Raw genomic sequence first — 21,823 nt, 5'->3', positions numbered from 1 at the left:
ATCCTTATCACACATGAACGCTGTTTATACCATATTTAGGGCCTCGTATTTAGACCTCGTATAAATACTCGGGGGACTTAAATGTAATTATGTAATAAAGGAAGGGGCAAATATGTAATAAGTGAGGAGTCCTTATTTTATAAAAGGACCTTTTACCTTCACAATTGGGGGAGGCCAATTCCTAGGGCTCCTCTCACCCTATCTCAACGCTCTCACTCTCAGAGCTCTCTCTCTCTCCCTCAAATAAATACAATCAGTGTGGACGTAGCCCAAACCTTGGGATGAACCACGATACATCTTGTGTCATTTACATTTCTTGTAGATTCACGATCAGATTTATGTTGTTCCAAGACCATCCGGTTTTGTGTATCAACATTTGGCGCCGTCTGTGGGAATCGACACAAAAAGTTATGTCGGTTCTCTTTCATTTTTTCACATTCGCCGTGAATCTGCAAAATCACACAAACCCAGAAACCAAAGTCACTGCAAAACCCATATCTCAAAAATGCAGAAAGGAAAACTCTAAAACTCAAGAAAAATCATATGCTGAATTTTGGATGGGAACCCATGAGTCCAAACCTTCCTTTCTGATTCATAAGATCTCGTTCCATCTCTCCTAGTTCCCCTACCAGCTCAAACGACGTCGTCCAGCTCTCACGTTGCTTCACCATTCTCTCTCTGCGAAGCATATTTCTACAGAAACTACTGAAGATGAACAACCAAATTAGCAGTACGGGGCTTGAACTAGCAAATTTGCTGATGACTTCTCCCCTGCACCAGTCATGGTACGCGGTCCAGAAGCAAAAGCTTCAGACAGCTTCCATGACGTTGCTTCACCATTATCTCTCTGCAAAAGCTCCAGTCAGCTTCCAGACAGTCGCTTATACATTAGCGAAATCAACCACTCATTCATCCATCATCACTAATTGCTAACGGCGATGCTGCCGATGTTGAGTCAGTTCCGGCACCTGTCACCGGTCGATTCGCCTCCGTCTACAACGAGGTCCAGGCCGGTTGTATCGATGCACTTCATCTCCCTTCCATGCTCAGAAAACCCTTCAAGGTCATCGACGGTCCTGCTAAAAAAGCCCTTCAAGGTCGTCTCGGTGCTAATGACACTGTCAAAGCTTTCGACAAAAATAGAGGATTTGGATGATGAAATTGCCCAGATCAAGACAGCCATGAAATCCAACGTGGATGTGAGCTTCGATTATGTCGGTTTTTAACACAACCATGTCAACAACACTTAGTGCCACCCGTCCCGGCGTTAAAGTTTGCCTTGTCAGAATGGAACACGGTGCAATGACAGTCCCATTTACTCCAGCTGCTACCAAGAAAGGTGTTGTCCCCGACGAGAGAGCTGTGACCGACGCCCACCACCTTCGATGGGTCTATAACCTACCCCTTCAAAATTTTCAATCATCCAACAGCACGGCCAGTGGGAAGAGCTTCATGTCAGGTAACCTACCCTTTCAGGTTTTTTCCAATCAACATGCTGCCAGGCCCCACCGTCACCTACAAGTCCCAGGTCGTCGCTCTCCTCGACGGCAAGAGCTTCTCGTTGCCCTTCGATGTCTTGAAAGTCAAGAAGAAATACATCTTCACCGGTATTTACATGCCCTCCTTGGAGCTCATCGGCGACTACCGCATCCTCTCCTACCTCGACCCGTTAGAACCCAAGCACCGATAGTTCAAGAATCTTGAGCTTATTACCTCAGAAAATTTTACTAATCAAGCAGTGATGGAGGCAGTTGGCTCATGTCTAACGAACAAGTATTCAGGAAGGTTTACTAGGTAAAAGAGCAACAGTAAAATTAGGATTTGGGGGAAGAGCATGGGCCTACAATAGAGGTGCAGTGGGAAAGTAAAAGCAAAAGCAAGTGAGTGTGTCTGGAGGCGGAGAGATCAGGGTAAAGGAAAAGAAAAAGAAAAAAAAAGGATTCCCTGGGACACAGATGAGAAACGGCTCAAGGAATATTTCAGGAAGTATGGAGAGGTGGTGGAGGCTGTGATCATGAGGAATCGTGCAAAAGCGGAGATAAGATTAATGTACTTATCATTCCTTGTCTGCCATCTGCAAAAGAGAAAAGAAGAAGAGAGGCACATGAGGACACTGCAAAAACAAAGAATAAACACCCAACCAGAATGATGTAATTTATTTTATCTTTCGGAAACATCTGTATAAATCCCATCATAAGGTAATATGTATAAACCCCATCAGAAGGTAAATAAAAAAAAAAGCCCAAAATAATGGACTGCAAGCCCAAAATAATGGGCTGCAATGTCATGTGGAGGGCGAAGGCCCATATGCTCAAAAGAGTCAAACCTTTTATTATCACCAACTCGGTGACCAAAAGTATGCACAGTACTCCACAATTATTCGGTAACCTGCCGCTATTACCACCAACCAGGTGATGAAATGTACAACCCGTACTCTCCTTCATGCCACCAACCAGGTGATCAAAAGTACGCCCAGTACTCCAAATTATACATGAGCATTACTCATGTCATTTATACATAAGCATTCATGAGCATCACTCATGACAATCATACATAAACATTCATGACCATCATTCATGTCAACATTCATGAGCATCACTAATGTTAACATTCATGAGCATCACTCATGACAACATCCATAAGTATCACTCATGTCATAAACATTCATGAGCATCACTCATGTCAAACAGTTTCAAAAGCTTCTTTATAGAGCTCTAGCTTCAAAAGCTTCATTTACAAAAGCTCTAGCTTCAAAAGCTTCATTTACAAAAGCTTCAGCTTCAAAAGCTTCATTTACAAAGCTACAGCTTTAAAAGCTTCATTTACAAAAGCTCTAGCTTCGAAAAGCTTCATTTACAGAGCTCTAGCTTCAAAGCTTCACTTGCAAAGCTTCACCTACAAAGCTTCAGTGCAGGGTATACAAATACCACATCCGAACAACCACCACTTCGGCCCATACACGGATTCAATTTGAAGTCTCCAGCAACAGACTCTATTGACCGAAGACTTGGTGGACTACATTATGTACCATATATTGGGCCTCAACTGGGCCTCATGAAAAATACTTGGGGGACTTAGCCCATTACTTATGTATTGAGGAGCAAGCCCTTATTCTATAAAATGGACTCCCTCACTTTCATTAGAGAGCACCCATTATTCATGTACTGAGGAGCGATCCCTTATTTTATAAAAAGGACTCCCCCACCATCATTAGAGAGCAACTCCGCCAGCTGAGCAACCGCCTCGCCGCGAGCATCACTCCTAACCCATCACTTATGTATTGAGGAACGAGCCCTTATTCTATAAAAGGGACTCCCTCACCACCATTAGAGAGCATCAACTCTAGCCCATCATTCATGTATTGAGGAGCGAGCCCTTATTCTATAAAATGGACTCCCTCACCTTAGCCGAGCCAACCAAGGCAACATAAGCCACGAGCCGAGCAGCCTTGCAGCGTATGCTACTTCTAGTTGAGCGTCATTTCAGATTGAGCACTGCCTCATATCGAGCATCAGTTCAAGACAACATCTAGTTACTTCGACCCACACATGGACTGAATTTCAAGTCTCCAGCCAAAAGACTCAATTGACTGAAGACTTTGGAGACTACTGTTTATACCATATTTAGGGTCTCGTATTTAGACCTCATATAAATACTCGAGGGACTTAAATGTGATTATGTAATAAAGGAAGGGGAAAATATGTAATAAGTGAGGAGTCCTTATTCTATAAAAGGACCCCTCACCCTCACAATTGGGGGAGGCCAATTCCTAAGGCTCTTCTCACCCCCTCTCAATGCTCTCACTCTCAGAGCTCTCTCTCTCTCCCTCAAATAAATACAATCAGTGTGGACATAGCCCAAACCTTAGGGTGAACCACGATACATCTTATGTCATTTACATTTCTTGCAGATCCACGGTCGGATTTACGTTGTTTCAAGACCATCCGGTTTTGTGCATCAACAAACGTGAATCTCTCGTAGACTTGTTTTGTATTCCATTTATCTTGTACGAGAAAATCAAGATAATTTATTAAAAGATAATTATTATGATTAAAACCATAATATTATCTCTTAACAACAACAAAATTATCTTAACTTTCTTATCCGATGGTCTAGAAACATGCTCACTCAACGGCCTCGATTGCTCGGGAAGATATTGTAAAATCGGGTCCAAACACTTCCCTTAAAGGCTTCCTATATTATATATAGTTGTTTATGCCCTTACCCTAATCATATGCTCATTAAATTTGGACATGAAAAATTAGATACAAAATCTTGTATGTGTATTGTTAATTCATGTGAGATTCATAATATCAACAATAAATTCTAACATTCGACCGTGTCTTTCACGAACAAATGACGTTGTACGGGCTTCCGTACCCAAAGTCTCTCCTCGATTATTGTAGAAATGAGTTGGATTTTGATTGACAATGGACACAAAATGCTAAATCAATGCAGGTACGCAGGACCATTGAGTGAGGAAAGGTACAACCGCACCAAACTGCGTCCAAGTCCCTACCGTAGCCACTCCCCTCCTTTTAATAAAAAACGACCCTCCTATTCCGGTGCTTCTCGACTCCATCCAATCACTGAAACCTTCTGATCCAATCATCTCCCCCACTCGACCCCACAATCGGCTTACATAGTGCTCTACTTCGCCGAAACGGCAACCTTGCCCAAACCAAACGATACCATGGATCATCAACATCTACATCAACGGTTAGAAAAAGTCTACAGCAACACTTAAATTCGAAGAATGCAAAGTAATCATTTTGTATACTGTGACCGTTGTGGGTCCCATAATTAACGTGACAATGGCGTTGGCCAGTGGGTCCACCCTACCTCTGATAGTGAGTGCCATGGAAGTGTTCACAAGAGTAGAGGCCGATTCGAAGAGTTCTTCTCCCTCTTCCACTCCCGCACATGGCAGTGGCACACAAGGAAGCTTCTTTTATGCATACATTAATTCAATTTCTTGTATTTGTTTGTTTCTTCTATGCATAGCCTAACCATATACGTTGGATTAATGTCCGTGTAAAGGATTTTATTTGTAATTTTCTTTTTGCATTTATCATCAATTATCGTAATAATAGGGCAACATATCTTTTCACTTAATGAAAGTTAAACGCTAATGGCAATCGTTCATGTCTGTATAAATAACTGTCAAATGTAGTTCATATGAATTTTTTATAATGAAGGTCACATAAATTAACGACTTAGAACTACAAATTGATACGGCACATGGGATTTAATAGTAAAAAATAATGATATAATGTTCATGAAGAACAAAATATTTATTTTCCACATCTACATCGAGGATTATAACAAGAGGCAACATGTCTTTTCCCAAACTTCATATATTAGAATGTCCGTCAATTAAATGTGACAAAGACTTAACGAATGCGAAACTCTTAAACAAATGCATGCCATTGTTTACTACGTAAATTATTTATTAATCAAAGTATAAATCACAAAACTTGGTCCACCGTTAGGTGATAAAGTTATGATTTTGTTGACCTAGATCGGAGAGGGAAGGAGCCCTCACTGGGTAAATAGAATTTGATGCTTTGTCCTTTGGGGTTGTAGAGGCATGATTCATTATTGAAGTTTTTGCCAATTCTTTAAGAACAAAGAGAGAGTGATGTAGAACAAATGATCGAGTGAATTGAAGAGGAAATTGACTAACCAAAGACAAAGGGATGAAGCATAAATTTGCAGATTTGGCATCCAAGCTCTGAATTGAGCCATGATACCTTCTTAAGAAGGGAACAACGCCGTGGTTCCAACTCACAGCTTTGCAGTAAAACATGGTGAATTTTAGCCATGCGAGACCGTTTAGGCTTCGAAAACAGCATTTGAGATTATGTAATAAAAACCGAACCTCGATTTATGTCTGGTTAATGTCGTTTGCTTTCGTTTAAATTACCTAAGCCATTTAAGTTTTCTCAGGGAGTTGTAGTCCTTTTATTTAAGTCCATGGATGCTTCAATGTAATCATCAATCATCAATTAATCAAATCATCCTTTGGGATTTCTCTCCAAACTGGTGGATTCCAGAAATTTTTGGTTCTACAGGGATTACACTTGTAATCCTTAGGCTGGTTTGGTATTGCTGTGCTTTGAAAAAAAGCTGCTGTGAGAATAAGCGGCTATGCTGTGAGAATAAGCGGCTGTGAAATAAATCAGCAGAGTGTTTGGTAAACTTTTTTGTAAAAGTGCTTTTGGAAAAAAAAAGCAGTCTGATAGTGGGTCTTTTCATTAAAGGAGCACTGTAGTTCTGTGTGCTTTGAAAAAAAACCAGTTTTCCAAAGCTACAAATGGCAGCTTCAGCTTTTTCCTTTGATTTCAGCTTATTCTCACAGCAGCTTCCAAAATAAGCCATTTTTTTTTAGTTTACCAAACACCAAAAACACTCCCAGCTTTTTTTCATAGGAGCTTTTTTTAAAATCACCTCAACCCCAAACTGGGGCTTAGCTTCATGCTATGTCAGAGAGACTAAAAAACAAAATATTATGGTAAGAAAAATTGCACACGTAAATGATGATTAACTGTTGATATATGTCACATGTATTTAAAGAGTTGAACTCATCAATTGTTGAGACGAATTTCACACATTAAATAGGTGAAAGAGGAAAGAGGTAGAGTGCGAAAGCTAAAAAATTTCTTGTGTTTATTTTCTGAAGTGAGATTCGAGTCAGTTCTCACAAGTCTATATAAATATACACTATAGTATGCAAATCACAAGCTGATACATATATTGACTCATAAGAAACACAAGAAGAAGTTTCAATAAAAACGTCAAAGTAATATTTGTTTGTAGGAGGAAATGATCCGCACACCCTCCCAACAAGATCACACCTTAACTTTTCCGGCGAGCATAAAAGCCTTGTAGCTGACAGACCTGACTAATTTGGTGCCGCCCCAAGCAACCTCAAACTCTTTAACCAACTTTTCGGGCAACAAATCCACGCCTTGTTCTTTGGCTGTATTAACTGCAGACCATGACCGTACAATCTTCAAAAACCCTTCGAAAGACAACTTCTTTGGAATGTCCAGCGCCAATGGACTCCCCTCGCATCCTAAACCAGCGCTCTGAAAAGGAAAAGGAAGCGTCTTGTAACCATCAAACACGTACTGGATGTTACGATGATGATAGGGAAGGGTTGTATCTTCAAGTCGCTTCACAATAGGTTCAAATTCGGGAAAAAACTCGATGTGATTGTAGCACCAAACCGCCAACACGCCTCCTGGTTTCAGAAGCCGGGAAACAAGACTAAAACTTTGGTAGGTCGAACCAGTGCATAGCTTGAGCCACAGTCACCAAGTCCACTGAACTTTCTCCCCCGATCAAGGCTATTAATTCGTCTTCTGTCATGGTTAACGGCGTGTGGGCATAGCGAACAAGAGGATGTGGCATTGCACGCTGCAGCTGGGATTCAGTCACATCGGTTCCAATCACTTGTTTATAGTGCTCTGAACCTTTTTATTAAAACATACAGTATACATATTAGAGCGATGACTGTTCTCTTGTCAAACTTAACGTGCACAATCGTTGTGGTAACATTTAGCAACAGTCAACATGATCTATACTCGTGTGAAATGCATTAGACTATAATCTAGGAGGGTGTATTCAATTGGGAATTTGAGAGATTTTAATGAATTTATAAATTCATGGATTTTTATGGAGTTTAACTGATTTGTAGAGATTCCATATAAAATTTTGATTTAATTCCCTCGAAATCTCATGGGGAGATGTGAAATTTGTGGATGCTTAAAATACACAACAAAATCTCTCCAATTCCCTCTAATTCCTCAACTTTTCCAAATTCTTTAAATTCTAATTGAATACCCCTAAAATGTTATGAACTTCTTTCAAATTCTAATTGAATACACCTGGATTTCTAAGGATTTTAATAAACTATCTTAAAATCCAGATTGAATGATTGAATACATATTGAATTTCAGAGAATCACTTAAAATCCAAATTGAATACCCCTAGATTCATTTAAAGAATTAAATTCCCTCAAAATCCCAATTGAATACACCACCTAAAACTTGTTTCAAAACGTCCTTTTGCGATTTGAGATGCATCCTCCTGGCGAATCTCAGTATCATTTGTTTTGATTCTATATATGTATATTAATCCTTTGAAAATCAAAGATTTGGGTGCAATAGTCAATTATCAATATATTTTCGGTCTCAATCGCTGCATACAAGTAGTCTATGCAGCATAGAAAAGCAGGGATGCAACCAATATGTATATTATGAAACTATGGGGCTGACAAAACGATATTCAAAATTATTCTAATATGCTATTCGAACTTCCGTGCAAAGGCACCATCATACTAACGTGATCAACTTTCCTGACTCACTTCTATGTGAAAGTCTTAGTTTAAGAGAAAAAAGAAACTAACTTGCTAGGTTGTGTATTGTAATTTGTATTGTAAAGTAAAAGGAAAACTAATGAAAAGGGCTTGAAAACTTTGAGTTTTAATGATAAAGACAAAATAAAGGGTAAAGTGAATAGTACCAGGATTGACTTTTTAGTGTAAAAATGTGGTTTTTCGTTAAAGTGAACTATACCGGGTGCTTTTCGTTAAAGTTCCCTAAAGTAAATAATTTCAACTGAATTCAAAGAAATGCAGCAAATTGAGAAGGGAAAGAAGGGTAGTATCGTGATACTAACACCGATAGCGGCTTGGCCGTTGCCGGTTCCGACATCCCAAGCGAGAGAGAGGTGAGGAGTGAGATCTGCCAATTTGGAATACCATTCTTTGGGATAAGTTGGCCTTGAATCCAAGTACAAATCAGCTTGCTTGTCAAACAAACCAGCTATTGATTTCCTGCTGTGGATGATGATTAATGATGGTTAATCTGTATTAACCTGCTCTTAATCTCTCTGTAATCTGTATGAAACAAAGAGATTCCTTCACCAAACACAATCAAGCGAAGAGAGAACCGTTTTGCCAAAAAACAAAGGAGAAAATAGGGTAATGGTCGTTGACTTAAAGCTAAATGCTTACGCCATTATTCATTAATAAAAAAAACATTTACTTAGATAATCTAAAAAACTTAAAGATCGTTAACTAACATTCTTCTCCACTTATAAGTGTAGTGTTAAATTCAATTCTGGTGAGTTTCATGACTATTCGGAGGCTACGGAGATAGTATTTAAGTGGTTTTGATAAATTGTTGGCTATATTTCGGATAAAGATCGGATTTAAAATAGACTTGTTTTTGTTTTTTCGTTTATCTGTATGTTTATAGTACCATTAATGTGAAATATCAATAAACAAAAACGGAATAACATCATATCATAATATCAAGGTGCAGACGATAGCATCCATTGTTCAAATACATAAAAATATATCAAAAAATAGGTGTACTCTGATTTTAATATAAACTTGCTTAGTCTAACAATCTCTTCCCCAAAATAAAATAAAATAATAAATAAATAAATAAAAAATAGAAGGAAAATCAGAAGCATACATACCCTTAGTAAACTTAAAATATAATCGTTTGTTCAAAAAAGAAAAAAAAACTTTTTATTGGGTGTCGCATCTGATCTCCACGAATATGGGGTTTGCATTTCAATTGTCACTTCACATTCAATTAACCTAAAAAAAAAAAGAAAACCCTAATTCCTATACCCTAAAACACAAATACACACACAAAATCCTGGGAAGCAAGAAAAATAGTCTGAAGCAAATATAAAAGCACGCGAATCTTTTGCCCCAAAGTTGCACCCCCACAAAATGCCGTCAGTTTATCAGCCTAGTAGTAACTTGCTCCTGAGTGCTTTTTTGTCTTTGGTAAAACTGGAATTCATTTACAGAGGAAAAACAACTGAAATACAGAAAATCAAATTGAAGGCTGACAAATAAATAAACATGATAGAAAGAAGGATATGGAAATAAGAAAGACGCTCTACAGATAGGCCAAACATCATCCCCTCACACTTCTCACTCACTTCAACTAGTGGATATGACAAGCCCTTCTTGTTCAAGATCCTGACAAACGAAGATGGGGGTCTAACGACAGAAAAAAAAATCACTCATCTCCGCTCCTTGTTGTGATGCAACAACATCTGCCACTTCATTATCTACCCGACGAACTTAGGACTAGCTGCAAGGCTTGAACGGACTCCCGCAGCTCGAAAATACAAGTTAGAATTGGGAATGCCTCCAAGTTGCCTTTGTCAACTCCTCGTTTTAAGCTCGTAGTGATTTTATCTTGGGCAAGAAGGCACCCTTCCAATATCTTTAGATCCTCCGCTACACAGACATTTGCAGCCTTAATTTCCTTTCTTCAAACGGTAAAACATTTACGATTCACTTCAATCATATTCTACTTCTACAAATTATACCAAAAGAAATAGGTAAAAATATCTCTTCTTTGCGAATTGGATTTTTTAACAATAAACCAATGAAACCACGAAAAAGTTTAGTACGATCTGATTATTGTGTCTTTGTCTCATTATCTCATTAAATAGATTAAATCCGAAATCCATTTATGGTATCAAATCTTATCTTCAATGTTTAGAGATTGGAAGGTCCCTCCTTCCATCAATGTGTGACTCATTCTCAACACACGTGGACAACACAACATGGTAACGTGACACACATGTGGCCGTTTGACTTCATAAGTGAGACAACCTACTCTGATACCATGAAGAAAGTTGGGGTTCATCATAAAACCAATTGGCAATATGAAAAGTAGCCCAACCTGTTATAAGCTCATGTAAAGTCCCTCATCCCATCGATGTGAGACTTATTCTCAACACTTACTCCCCGAGTGCTCACTAAGCAACCTTAGGTCATCTCCAATCGAAGGGTCCAAAGGGCTAGAAGGTCAAAAAATGCCCGAAAATCGTCTCCAACCGAAGGTTAGGCTAAAGGGCTCGTGGGCCCCACGGAATCTGAAAGGGCCAACCAACTGGCCACTTTTAGCCAGCCAGCCCGCTGGTTAGCCCAATTTCAAATTTCATTTTATTTTGTTCTTTTCCATTGCCCAGCCCACTTAAGGGTTTAGGGCTTAGTTTTTTTTTTTATGGTCCCAGTCCCAGCCCACTTTTTGTTTTTATGCCCAACAACCCCCTTTTTTTTTTCTAATTTTTTTCCTACACAATTTCTCACATATTTTTCACTATTTTATACTATCTTACCTCATTTTATCTCAATTCTTCACATTCCATACTATAGCCTTGTGGCTTTTAGTTGGAGACAGTTTTTTGTGACAGTGCTAAAACAAGCTCTATGGCCCTTTGGCCCTCAATTGGAGATGGTAAGGCCATCTCTAACCAAGGGCTGGCCAGATGGCTCATTTTAGCCATCTGGCCCTCCAAGATATTAATATTTTAATGAACAGTACAATGTCATATTTGTTTCCGTCTCCAATCGAGGGCCAAATTGCCATAGGGCTCATTTTAGCCCTGTCACAAAAAACCGTCTCCAACTGAAGGCCATAGGGCCAAACATAATTTATTATTTAAATTTAAAAACTACAACAACTTAAATTTAAAAACAACTTAAATTTAAAAACTACAACTTATAGTTAAAAACTAAAACTAAAATTTAAAAACGACAAATTAAATTTAAAAACTACAAATTAAATTTGAAAATAACATTAACTTAAATTTAAAAACTACAACAACTTAAATTTAATATCCATAATCAACATCATCTTCATCATCCACCATCCATAATCAACAACTTAAATTTAATATCCATATTTGCCTCCGTCTCCAACCGAGGGCCAAATGACACGCCCCGACCCTAATATTCCTCGAATATCAGGATAGGCACGTGTTGGCTGACACCTGAAGGTGACGAAAGCCATTAATTGATTATACGAGTAATGATTAGAAGAAAATATTCATGAATAACATCAGAATTTAAGAGTAATTAACAGAGTTCAAGGAAGTGTCTAGAATGAACCAGACACAAACTAAACCAAGATTTACAAAAAAAGAAAGAGCATTACAAGATATCACACAAGTGGGTGATAGAGTGCTATTGGTAGGGGAATGCCTCGTACGTCAAGTTGTAGTCCTCGTTTCTATGACCTGAATGAGGGCGCAAAACAAAGGTGAGTGGACCAAGTTTATATATACAATAATAATAAAACAGTTATCAACATACTAACCCCCAAAGTTTAAATAGTGAAAACTACTAGCATAGTAAGTGATGGATTTAATAAAAATCCTAGCATGCCAAATATCTCAAAAGTCATATCGCGGAAACGCATCGCGGAAATCAAAACAATAAACGTATCATAAATCGTCTCGTAAACGCGGTGTGCTGCTAGAAAGATCACCGAATAAATATAACTCCCGGCCCAATGCCTGCACCTCAGTCTCTGTGCCCGTAGCCAGAGATAACTCCCTCCCAGCCCAATGCCTGTCTCCGTGTCCCTCAGCCTTTCGCTAGGGATTATTTCTCCCAGCCTACATGCCAACATCAGATCCTCGCCCCAGGCGGCATAGTGTCTACTAGGTACGCACAAATATTTACACCTCTCATAAATAACCACTTCATAGTATAAAGTCATCTATCGTCTATACTATAAAGAGGGGTTTCTAAAACATGTTCTAGCATCCTATCGTCATCCATCGGATAGTCTACCAGTTCATGGTTTTTATAGAAAATACGATATATTAAAATATAGCACAAACTAGGCTAACAATTTATTTCCTCACCAAAACACGAGACGAAATCAATAAATTTCATAAACAGGTTTAACATAAATCAATTCATAAATTTGTAGGCATGCTAGTTATTTATGCATTTACTATAAAATCATGTAATTTTAGAAGGGGTCCACTCACAGTACTTAGTTGCCAAAAGTTGCGCCACTAACGAAGACGGAAACGTCATAATAATTGCCCCTAAACACATAAAGATTCCAATAAAAAAAACTATATAATAGCAATTGAATTTGGGAAAACAGACATTGGAAACGGATTCAGAACGTCGAATTACCCTAAGAAGGGTCCCGGACGAAAACCCGAAAAGTCAACCCTAAAGTCAACGTTGACCGAGGGTCAATGGTCAAATTAGGTCTATCGGGGTTTAGGCTTGAAATCCGGATTAGGGTTTAGGTTAAATAGGATTATGATATATTGGGTTTTGGGTTTTCTAAGGTTTTTGGGTTAAAAGGGTTTAGGGTGAAGAAATGTGGTTTGGGCTTAAACCCCAAACACACACACACACACACACGGGCTGCACATGCAGTGCACAGCCCACACAACACACACACACATAGAGGCCAGCCCTAAGGCCTTATTAAAGGGCTGGGCTTAGAGCCCCTTAACCAAAAACCGGCCCAAGGCCTTTGGGTTTTTAAAAACAAATAAACAAAAACAAAAAGGATGCGGGCTGGGGTTTTGGGCTAAGATATAACGGGCTTAAGGCCCGTGGGGTTTTCTAAAGGGCCTGAGAGGCCTGGTTTGCCGAAGAAGAAGGCCGGAGATTCGGCCGGAAACCCACCCAAATTTAAACGGCTATAACTTGGTCACTACTCAACGAAATCAAGCGAGACAAAAACGAAAGTTGTATCCCTTGAAGAGACGAAGAGAATGATACCTCACACGACGTCCAACTCGCCATGGTTTGGCCGTAAAATGCCTCGAAAGCCACTGAGGTCGCCGGAAACTGGGTAAGATTCAAATGAGTATAACTTCTTCAATACTCAACTAAATCGAGTGAAACAAAAAGGAACGTTGTAGTTCTCGACGAGACGAAGAGATTGATACCTTACACGCCGGCCAACTCGCCGTGGTTTGGCCGGAAATGGCCTCGAAAGGGGCGGTGCTCGCCGGAGGTTCCTTTTCTCTGCTTTCACCAATCTCGCTGCGATGGAAGAGAGACTAGAGCAGTGCTTGATGATGATGATGTTCTCGAGTAGAGTAGCTGCAGGTGATTCTGGTGGTGGGTGTTCACGGTGATAGAGAGGGAGAGAGAGAGTTAAGAGGGGTATACGGGAAAAGGAAGAAGAAGAGGAAGAAAGAGAACTGGGATAGGAGAGAGAGAGACCGGGAAACACAAAAAAAATAAAACAAGGTGGGCCCCACGGGCTCACCAATTAAGGCTTTAAAACAATTTTTAAATAAAATGGGGTTGGGGTGTTTCACCAAAAGACCCAAAAAACCAAAAAAAATAAAAAAAAACTTAAATCCATTGGTAACTAGCGCTAGCTAGCCGTTGGATTCAAAATTCTTTTTAAGAATTCCTGTCGGTTATAACTGACAAGAATACATTTATTGTATTTAATATAAATGTATTACTGTCGGTTATAATCGACAAGATTAATCAATTTTCTGGCCAGCCGTAGCCAGCCCTCCAACCCTTTCAGATTCCGTGGATCCCTTTCAAATTCCACGACCTCTCTGGCCTAGCCCTCGGTTGGAGACAATTTTCGGGCGTCTGGCCCTCTGGACCCTTCGGTTGGAGATGACCTTAGAACCAAGCATCAAGAGTGAACAATCCTTTTTCTCCACCACCCCGCTTGTTTCGATCCTTCTTTGTGTCACTTGATTATGAGAATTTATCGAATATAGCCGAAAATTGACCCTCAATTTCATAAATGACAGTTTTTATAAAAACTTTCAAATATATCCAGAATTCCACTTAAATAGACACAAATACCCTCAATTTCTTTGAATAATTAGTTATTGACTAAAAGACTTCTAGTGCTACAATCAAAGTGTTGCTGACTCATGAATTGAGGACTATGAAGGTGATTGATTTTGTTTGTAAATACGGCATGAAAAACTGGTTGATCTTGCTCAACTTGCACTAACAAAATTCATAAACACCGTAATACACAAGAAGAGCTATGATTTACTCCATGAGGTCCACCGCAAATCTAAAGCAAACACAAACAAGTGCAAAATCCAAAAATTTACCTGCAAGTGTTGTGGTACAACATCTGGCAAAGAGAAAACGTAAACAAGGATTGACAATTCATTCTTCAATAAATATTTAATCAAAGGAAGAACAACAAAAGCAAAGAAAAAACATAGACAAGAAAATATGCAAGAAAATTAACCATCTACACTCACCGTTGTTTACAGCTACACAAGTCTCCACCATTTCCTACTAACCGATGCCTTCACTCTCTTATGCACATGTCTCCACCATTTCTTACGCCTAGGGTTTTGCCGTCAAATTCTCTAATTTTTCACCTAATAGGGTTTTGGTTCTTTTGTTTATTTGGTTTTTAAATTTGAGAGTATTTGTGTCTATTTAAGTGAGATTTTAGATATATTTGAAAATATTTATAAAAATTGACATATTTGAAATTAAAGGCTAAATTTTGGCTATATTTGATAAATTCCCCTTGATTCTCCTGCAAACTAATCAATTGTTACACAATCTAAATCCTTCAACAACAGAAAGATTAGCAGCATCAAACCAAATTACATGAAATATAAAATTAGATGAAATATAACACGTTGGATTGTAACATTATTGACACGTTGGATTATAACATTATTGACATGTAAACCAAGGTTCTAAAAAACGCTAGGCGCTGGTTGGGCGATGGGCTGGCGCCTAGTCGGCTAGGCGGGATCTAGGCGGGTGCACCTAGGCCGCCTAGACGGATTTAGGTAAATTTCTTATCTATTATATGAATTAATTAAATTTACTATATAAGGTGCAGATGCGGATTTACTAAGGGACCAAAGTGGTCTCGGGACCAAAGAGAAGCTAAGATAAATGGCTGTGAGAACCTCCTAGGACCACCCAAGTCTGGGCAAAGGTAGAGAAGAGCAGCAGCCATGGTTGCTGCGCTGTGCAAAACTGAAGGAGGAAGAAGAAAGGTTTTTTTTTTTTAATGACTTGACCAAAACGACGTTGTTTTGAGCCAAGTTATTAAAAAAATTTAAAACCCACTTGATAGCACTCACCATCTTTTATTAAAAAGTCAAACAATTTGAAATTTAATAAAAGCCCATGGCTTTTCATTAGTCTGCTTTCAATCAAATTCAACTTTATCAAATATAATATACCTAATTGCCTATTCCTCACGCCACCCAAGCCAGCGAAGGCCATCAACAACAATTTCAGAATTTCTGTAAGTTTTCTAGTTTAATGTTAGTTCATACTTATTCTTAGTGTTAGTTCATACATATTTATTGTTAATCTGTTAGGATTTTTAGTTTTAGTTTTTTATTTTATTTTTTAAGAACACTAATTAAAAACAAAAGGTTGAACAGTGAATACATATATGTAAGGGTCTTTGATAATGGTTTTTGGTAAGGGTTTTTTATAAAAAGCCAAACAATCACACACTAACGGGTTTTAAACAAAGTTCAGCCTTATCCATTGTTAATTTCTTAGGATTTTTTCATATCTATTTTAGTCTTAGTTCATACATATTTATTGTTCATTCGCTAGGATTTTCTGATATTACTTGAATTCTATTACATTGTATTTTTCTTTTTTGTCGAAGATTGTGTTACAGTGTTAGTTCATACATATTTTTTGCGATTCTGATTGTTTGAATGCTTGTTGCTTGCTTTTGCTTCCGCTTGACTGTATTTTGGTTGCTAAAGTGCACAGGGGTGAGAGGGTTGGAGATTCAGGGGAACTTCGTGAAGTTCACGGCGATTGGACTATACTTGGAGGATAACGTCGTACCTCTGCTCGCCGTTAAGTGGAAGGGTAAGACGGCAGAGGAGTTGACGGAGTCCGTTGAGTTCTTCAGGGACATTGTTACAGGTAACACGTATGCCTTCCGTAATTTTTGGTAAATTGATTTGAGCTCCTCGTTTTAGAATGATCGGTAGTCATGCCAAACCTAGGCAATCCTATAGCCCGCCCTTTTCTCAGTTGCCAATATAGATCTGTAAGAGCAAATTCACCCCTAAGGACTTTGTGCCAGCACCTAGCGCATTTATCCACTCAAGTGAACAATAATAGACTCCATTGAACAGTAATAGGCCAAAACATCTCCACCCCTAACAAAAAATAGCCTAGTCCATTTTATTAAAATATTATTTTTTTTAATTATAAAATAATAATTTTATTTTTAATTTCTGAATTTATAAAAAATAAAATAATAATAATAATAATAATATCTAAAATTTATTAAAAAGTTTATGTATTTTTTAAAAGTGAATTCTTAATTCATTGGGGGGAAAATGTGGGCCGTTGATCTGTGATCGGACGGTCCAGTTTAAAAGTGAAATTCATTTTTTTTTTACCGTTGAAAATCCAACGGTCTAGAATAACTAGCTGTTGGAAATCCAACGACTGCAAGTGGGCCACGTCGCCGAGCCCCGGTTGTCTCCTACTTGCGCCCACGCGAGCGTGAAGGCCACGCGCCAGTGCAAAAAAACAAACAGGCCAGTCCCTTGGTCAGTCAAAAATGGGCTGGGCTAGAGACTGGCATGGGCTGGGTGCCAGTCAATTGGGTCGGCTGGAGCAAATTCACTGGGTTCTGGCCTATTTTTTCGGCTGGATGCTGGGCAAAAAGTCCTCCAGTGGACTTGCTCTAACATTCAACAAATGTCGTAGATTTCTTGAGTTATACTCTCATTTTTAATTTTATGTATGCTTATGGTTATGGTGGTAATTTAGTCCTGACCAGCCAATTAGAATGAATGAATCTCTCAAAATGTAGTGCTATCTTCTAGTTGTGGTGATTACTTGAGGCATAATAAACAGTTACTAAAGATATGACTAAAGTTTTGTAGCACGGTTTATGATCTTCGCTATCCTTTTGTAGGTTCGTTTGAGAAATTCATTCAAGTGACAACAATCAAAATTAGTCGGAATTTACACTGATGCAAAAGAAAAGGCCATTGAAAAGTTCCTTGAGGTCTTCAACGATCAAAATTTCCTGCCCGGTGCCTCCATTCTTTTCACGCAATCCCCCAAGGGATCACTGACGGTTAGTAATCCTAATTTTAAATGGTTAGTTTTGGAGTTTGCATCGGATTTTGACATCTTTCCTGCTCACTTTTGCTACAAATTGGCTTCTTATATATTATATGAATTAATTAAATTTACTATATCATGTGCAGAGGCAGATTTACTAAGGGACCAGGATGGTCTCGGGACCAGGGTGGCCTCGTGACCACCCAGAAGCTTGGATAAATGGCTGCGAAGACCTCTTAGGACCACCCAAGTCTGAGCAGTGGTTGCTGCTGCGCTGTGCAAAACTGAAGGAGGAAGAAGAAAGGTTTTTTTATTTTAAACGACTTGACCAAAACTACGTCATTGTGATCCAAGTCATTAAAAAAAAAAATTAAAAACCCACATGAGAGCCTTCATGTGATAGCACTCACCATCTTTTATTAAAAAGTCAAACAATTTGAAATTTAATAAAAGCCCATGGCTTTTCATTAGTCTACTTTCAAAGGAATATGATTCTCTCACCTCCTCTTTCCATCCCTTTCAATCCCCTTCTCTTTCATTCTCTTATTTTGTCTTTCTTTTACTATAAAAAATTAATATAAGATGTTGACATGGTTTAATCGTGACTATTCAAATATGAGAGGAGGAAAGGAGAGGAAAAAAAAGAGGGAAGATAATCCTACTCCTAAATATAATATACCTAATTGCTTTTCATTAGTCTACTTTCAATCAAATTCAATCAAATTCAACTTTATCATGCCACCCAAGCCAGCGAAGGCCATCAACAGCAATTTCAGAATTTCTGTAAGTTTTCTAGTTTAGTATTAGTTCATACATATTTATTATGAATTTGTTAAGATTTTTAATTTTAGTTGTTAATTTTATTTTTTAAGCACACTAATTAAAAACAAAAAGCTAAACAGTAAATACATATATGTAAAGGTCCGCTGTCCACCTAACCTCTTTCACATCCCCCAAAATTAAATCGTTGTTTTCATAATTAAAACTATTTGATGACCCTTAAAGTAGTAGCTGCCACCGTACCCTTTCACATCACCCAAGATGGACCCATCACCAGCTAACTTAGAAAAGTTCGTTGCTTACTTAAAATTGAATCTTTTACTCATCCAACTGCCTCTTCTTACTCATCAAACCCGGACTTCCCTTGAGCCGCCGGCACCTTTTTAAGGCTCCCACCCAACTGCCTCTTCTTACTCATCAAACCCTCTCCCGTCCACTTTCCATCTCTATTTAAACCCACCGTTTCCTAAAGCAGACCCCATCTCTCTCTCTACACAATAACAACAAAATTGTCAGATGGCTCCAACGCCATCGGTCGCCGGACTCCAGGTCGAGACGACTGCGTTTCCACCGTCCGTCAAACCTCCGGGCTCCTCCAACACTCTGTTCCTCGGCGGCGCAGGTTTGTAAACTTCGCATCTCCGGCGCTTACATCCGCGATTCTGATTGTTTGAATGTTTGTTGCTTGCTTTTGCTTCCGCTTGACGGTATTTTGGTTGCTAACGTGCGCAGGGGTGAGGGGGCTGGAGATTCAGGGGAACTTCGTGAAGTTCACGGCGATCGGAGTGTACTTGGAGGATAACGTCGTGCCTCAGCTCGCCGTTAAGTGGAAGGGTAAGACGGCCGAGGAGTTGACGGAGTCCGTTGAGTTCTTCAGGGACATCGTTACAGGTAACACGGATTTCTTCGCTGTTTTAACGACGGGTTGAATTTTGTTACATTGTCGTGTTCTATTTGTCGTAATCCGGTTGTACGGTCAGGTTTCAAAACATAATCATATCAACCTTCAAATGGATGCCTTCTGTAATTTTTGGTAAATTGATTTGAGCTCCTGTTGATGCTGTTGAAAGTGTACATATTATTCATGCCCTGCATCTTCGGGCGGAGCCCTTTTAGAATGATCGGTAGTCATACCAAACCTAGGCAATCCTATAGCCAGCCGTTCTCTCAGTCGCCGATATAGATCTGTAACGTTCAACAAATGTCGTAGATTTCTTGAGTTATACTCTCATTTTTAAATTTTTGTATGCTTATGGTTATGGTGGTAATTAGAATGAATGAATGAATCTCTCAAAATGTAGTGCTATCTTCTGGTTATGGTGATTACTTGAGGCATAAGAATCAGTTACTAAAGATATGACTGAGGTTTTGTAGTGCAGTTTATGATCCTCGCTATCCTTTTGTAGGTCCGTTTGAGAAATTCATTCAAGTGACAACGATACTGCCACTGACAGGCCAGCAATACTCTCACAAAGTTTCGGAGAATTGCGTTGCCTTTTGGAAATCAATCGGAATTTACACTGATGCAGAAGGCAAAGCCATTGAAAAGTTCCTTGAGGTCTTCAAAGATCAAAACTTCCCACCCGGCGCCTCCATTCTTTTCACGCAATCTCCCAAAGGATCACTAATGGTTAGTAATCCTACTTTTGGATGGTTAGTTCTGTAGTTTACATCAGATTTTTTACATCTTTCCCACTCGCTTTCGCCACAGATTAGCTTCTCTAGAGATGCATCCGTACCTGAAGCTGCAAACACGGTGATAGAAAACAAACTACTTTCCGATGCAGTTCTAGAGTCGATCGTTGGAAAGCACGGTGTTTCCCCTGCAGCAAAGCAAAGTTTGGCCGGAAGGTTATCCGAATTGTTGAACGGGTGTAATGAATCTAATGATGCCAAAGCTGGAAATGAGAAAGATTGTCAAATAGCTCCACCACCGTCGCTCGCCGGACTTCAGGTCGAAACGACTGCGTTTCCACCGTCCGTCAAACCTCCGGGCTCCCCCAACACTCTGTTCCTCGGCGGCGCAGGTTTGTAAACTTCGCACGTCCGGCTCTTATATCCGTAATTATGATTGTTTGTTGCTTTTAGTTTTGATTGACGGTACTTTGCTTCCTAACATGCGCAGGGGTGAGGGGGCTGGAGATTCAGGGGAACTTCGTGAAGTTCACGGCAATCGGAGTGTACTTGGAGGATAACGCAGTGCCTCAGCTCGCCGTTAAGTGGAAGGGTAAGACAGCCAAGGAGTTGACGGAGTCCGTTGAGTTCTTCAGGGACATCGTTACAGGTACCACGGATTTCTTTGCTGTTTTAACAACTGTTTGAATTTTGACAGTAAATTCCAGTTACCAATGCAAATTTGTTCCCTTGTCGTGTTATAATTAGCAAAGAAATAAAATTGCATGCTATGGTGAACCCAATTTTAGCTAAACTTACCAGATAGAAGGAAAAATTATTCATATACGTAACTAATTTTTTTCAGTGTATTAGAGATGAAACAAGTCAAATTTAGAGTTTAAATTAACTTTTTACTCTTCACTTTTTTTTTCTCTGACTTCTTTTGGAGTAAAATTCATTGATGTTCGACCCTATGAATACATACGTTCGACTCTTTATTTAACAATTTTATCTAACTTATATATGTTCGACCCTTTATCCGTACCTTTTCATAAGTACATTTTCACATTAAAAAAGGTTCATACAAGTGGATGACTTGTTAAAGATAAGTTGGTTTCATATGTATCTTCCCTTCTATTTATCATAGTCCGGTTGAACGGTCAGATTCAAAATATAATCATATTAATCTTCAAATGGATGCCTTCTGTATCTTTTGGTAAATTGATTTGTGATCTCGTTGATGCTGTTGAAAGTGTAGATGTTACTCATGCCTTGCATCTTAAGGTGGAGCCGTTTTAGAATGATCGTTAGTCATGCCAAATTGAGGCAATCCTACAGCCCGCCGTTCTCTCAGGGGCCGATATACATCTGTCGCGGTCGATGAATGTTGTAAATTTTTCAAGTTGTATTCTAATTTGTAAATTTATGTGTGCTTATGGTGGTAATTTAGTCCTGACTAGCCAATTAGAATGAATGATTCTCTCAAGATGTAGTGCTATGTTCTGGTTATGATGATTACTTGAGGCATAAGAAACAGTTACTAAA

At 39.0% G+C, this 21,823-nt stretch overlaps 2 protein-coding genes across 27 annotated transcripts in view; one reads left to right on the top strand and one right to left on the bottom strand.

Moving 5' to 3' along the window:
* Positions 1-21,823, top strand: part of LOC126597754 (chalcone--flavanone isomerase) — a 53,186-nt gene that overhangs the window by 30,591 nt on the left and 772 nt on the right. For 17 of the 26 annotated variants that reach the window (XM_050265575.1, XM_050265477.1, XM_050265516.1 and 14 more), the window contains 2 exons: positions 20,376-20,691; positions 20,790-20,948. In XM_050265575.1, coding sequence (XP_050121532.1) covers positions 20,376-20,691; positions 20,790-20,948 — 475 coding nt within the window. Of the gene's footprint in view, positions 1-19,001; positions 19,287-19,396; positions 19,556-20,070; positions 20,295-20,375; positions 20,692-20,789; positions 20,949-21,823 lie in introns of those variants that run through there. The other 9 variants (XM_050264769.1, XM_050264675.1, XM_050265638.1 and 6 more) reach the window with 5 other exon arrangements.
* LOC126600601 (uncharacterized) overlaps positions 6,570-21,823 on the bottom strand; it is a 33,464-nt gene continuing 18,210 nt past the window's right edge. Inside the window, exon 3 of the mRNA XM_050267293.1 lies at positions 6,570-7,208. Coding sequence (XP_050123250.1) covers positions 6,852-7,208 — 357 coding nt within the window. The 3' untranslated portion in view covers positions 6,570-6,851. The remainder of the gene's footprint in view (positions 7,209-21,823) is intronic.

The sequence above is a fragment of the Malus sylvestris genome, chromosome 1 (assembly GCF_916048215.2).
Source record: "Malus sylvestris chromosome 1, drMalSylv7.2, whole genome shotgun sequence".
NCBI lineage: Eukaryota > Viridiplantae > Streptophyta > Magnoliopsida > Rosales > Rosaceae > Malus > Malus sylvestris.
Note: the sequence above shows the minus strand (reverse complement) of the source record. Positions and strands in the feature narration are given on the sequence as shown.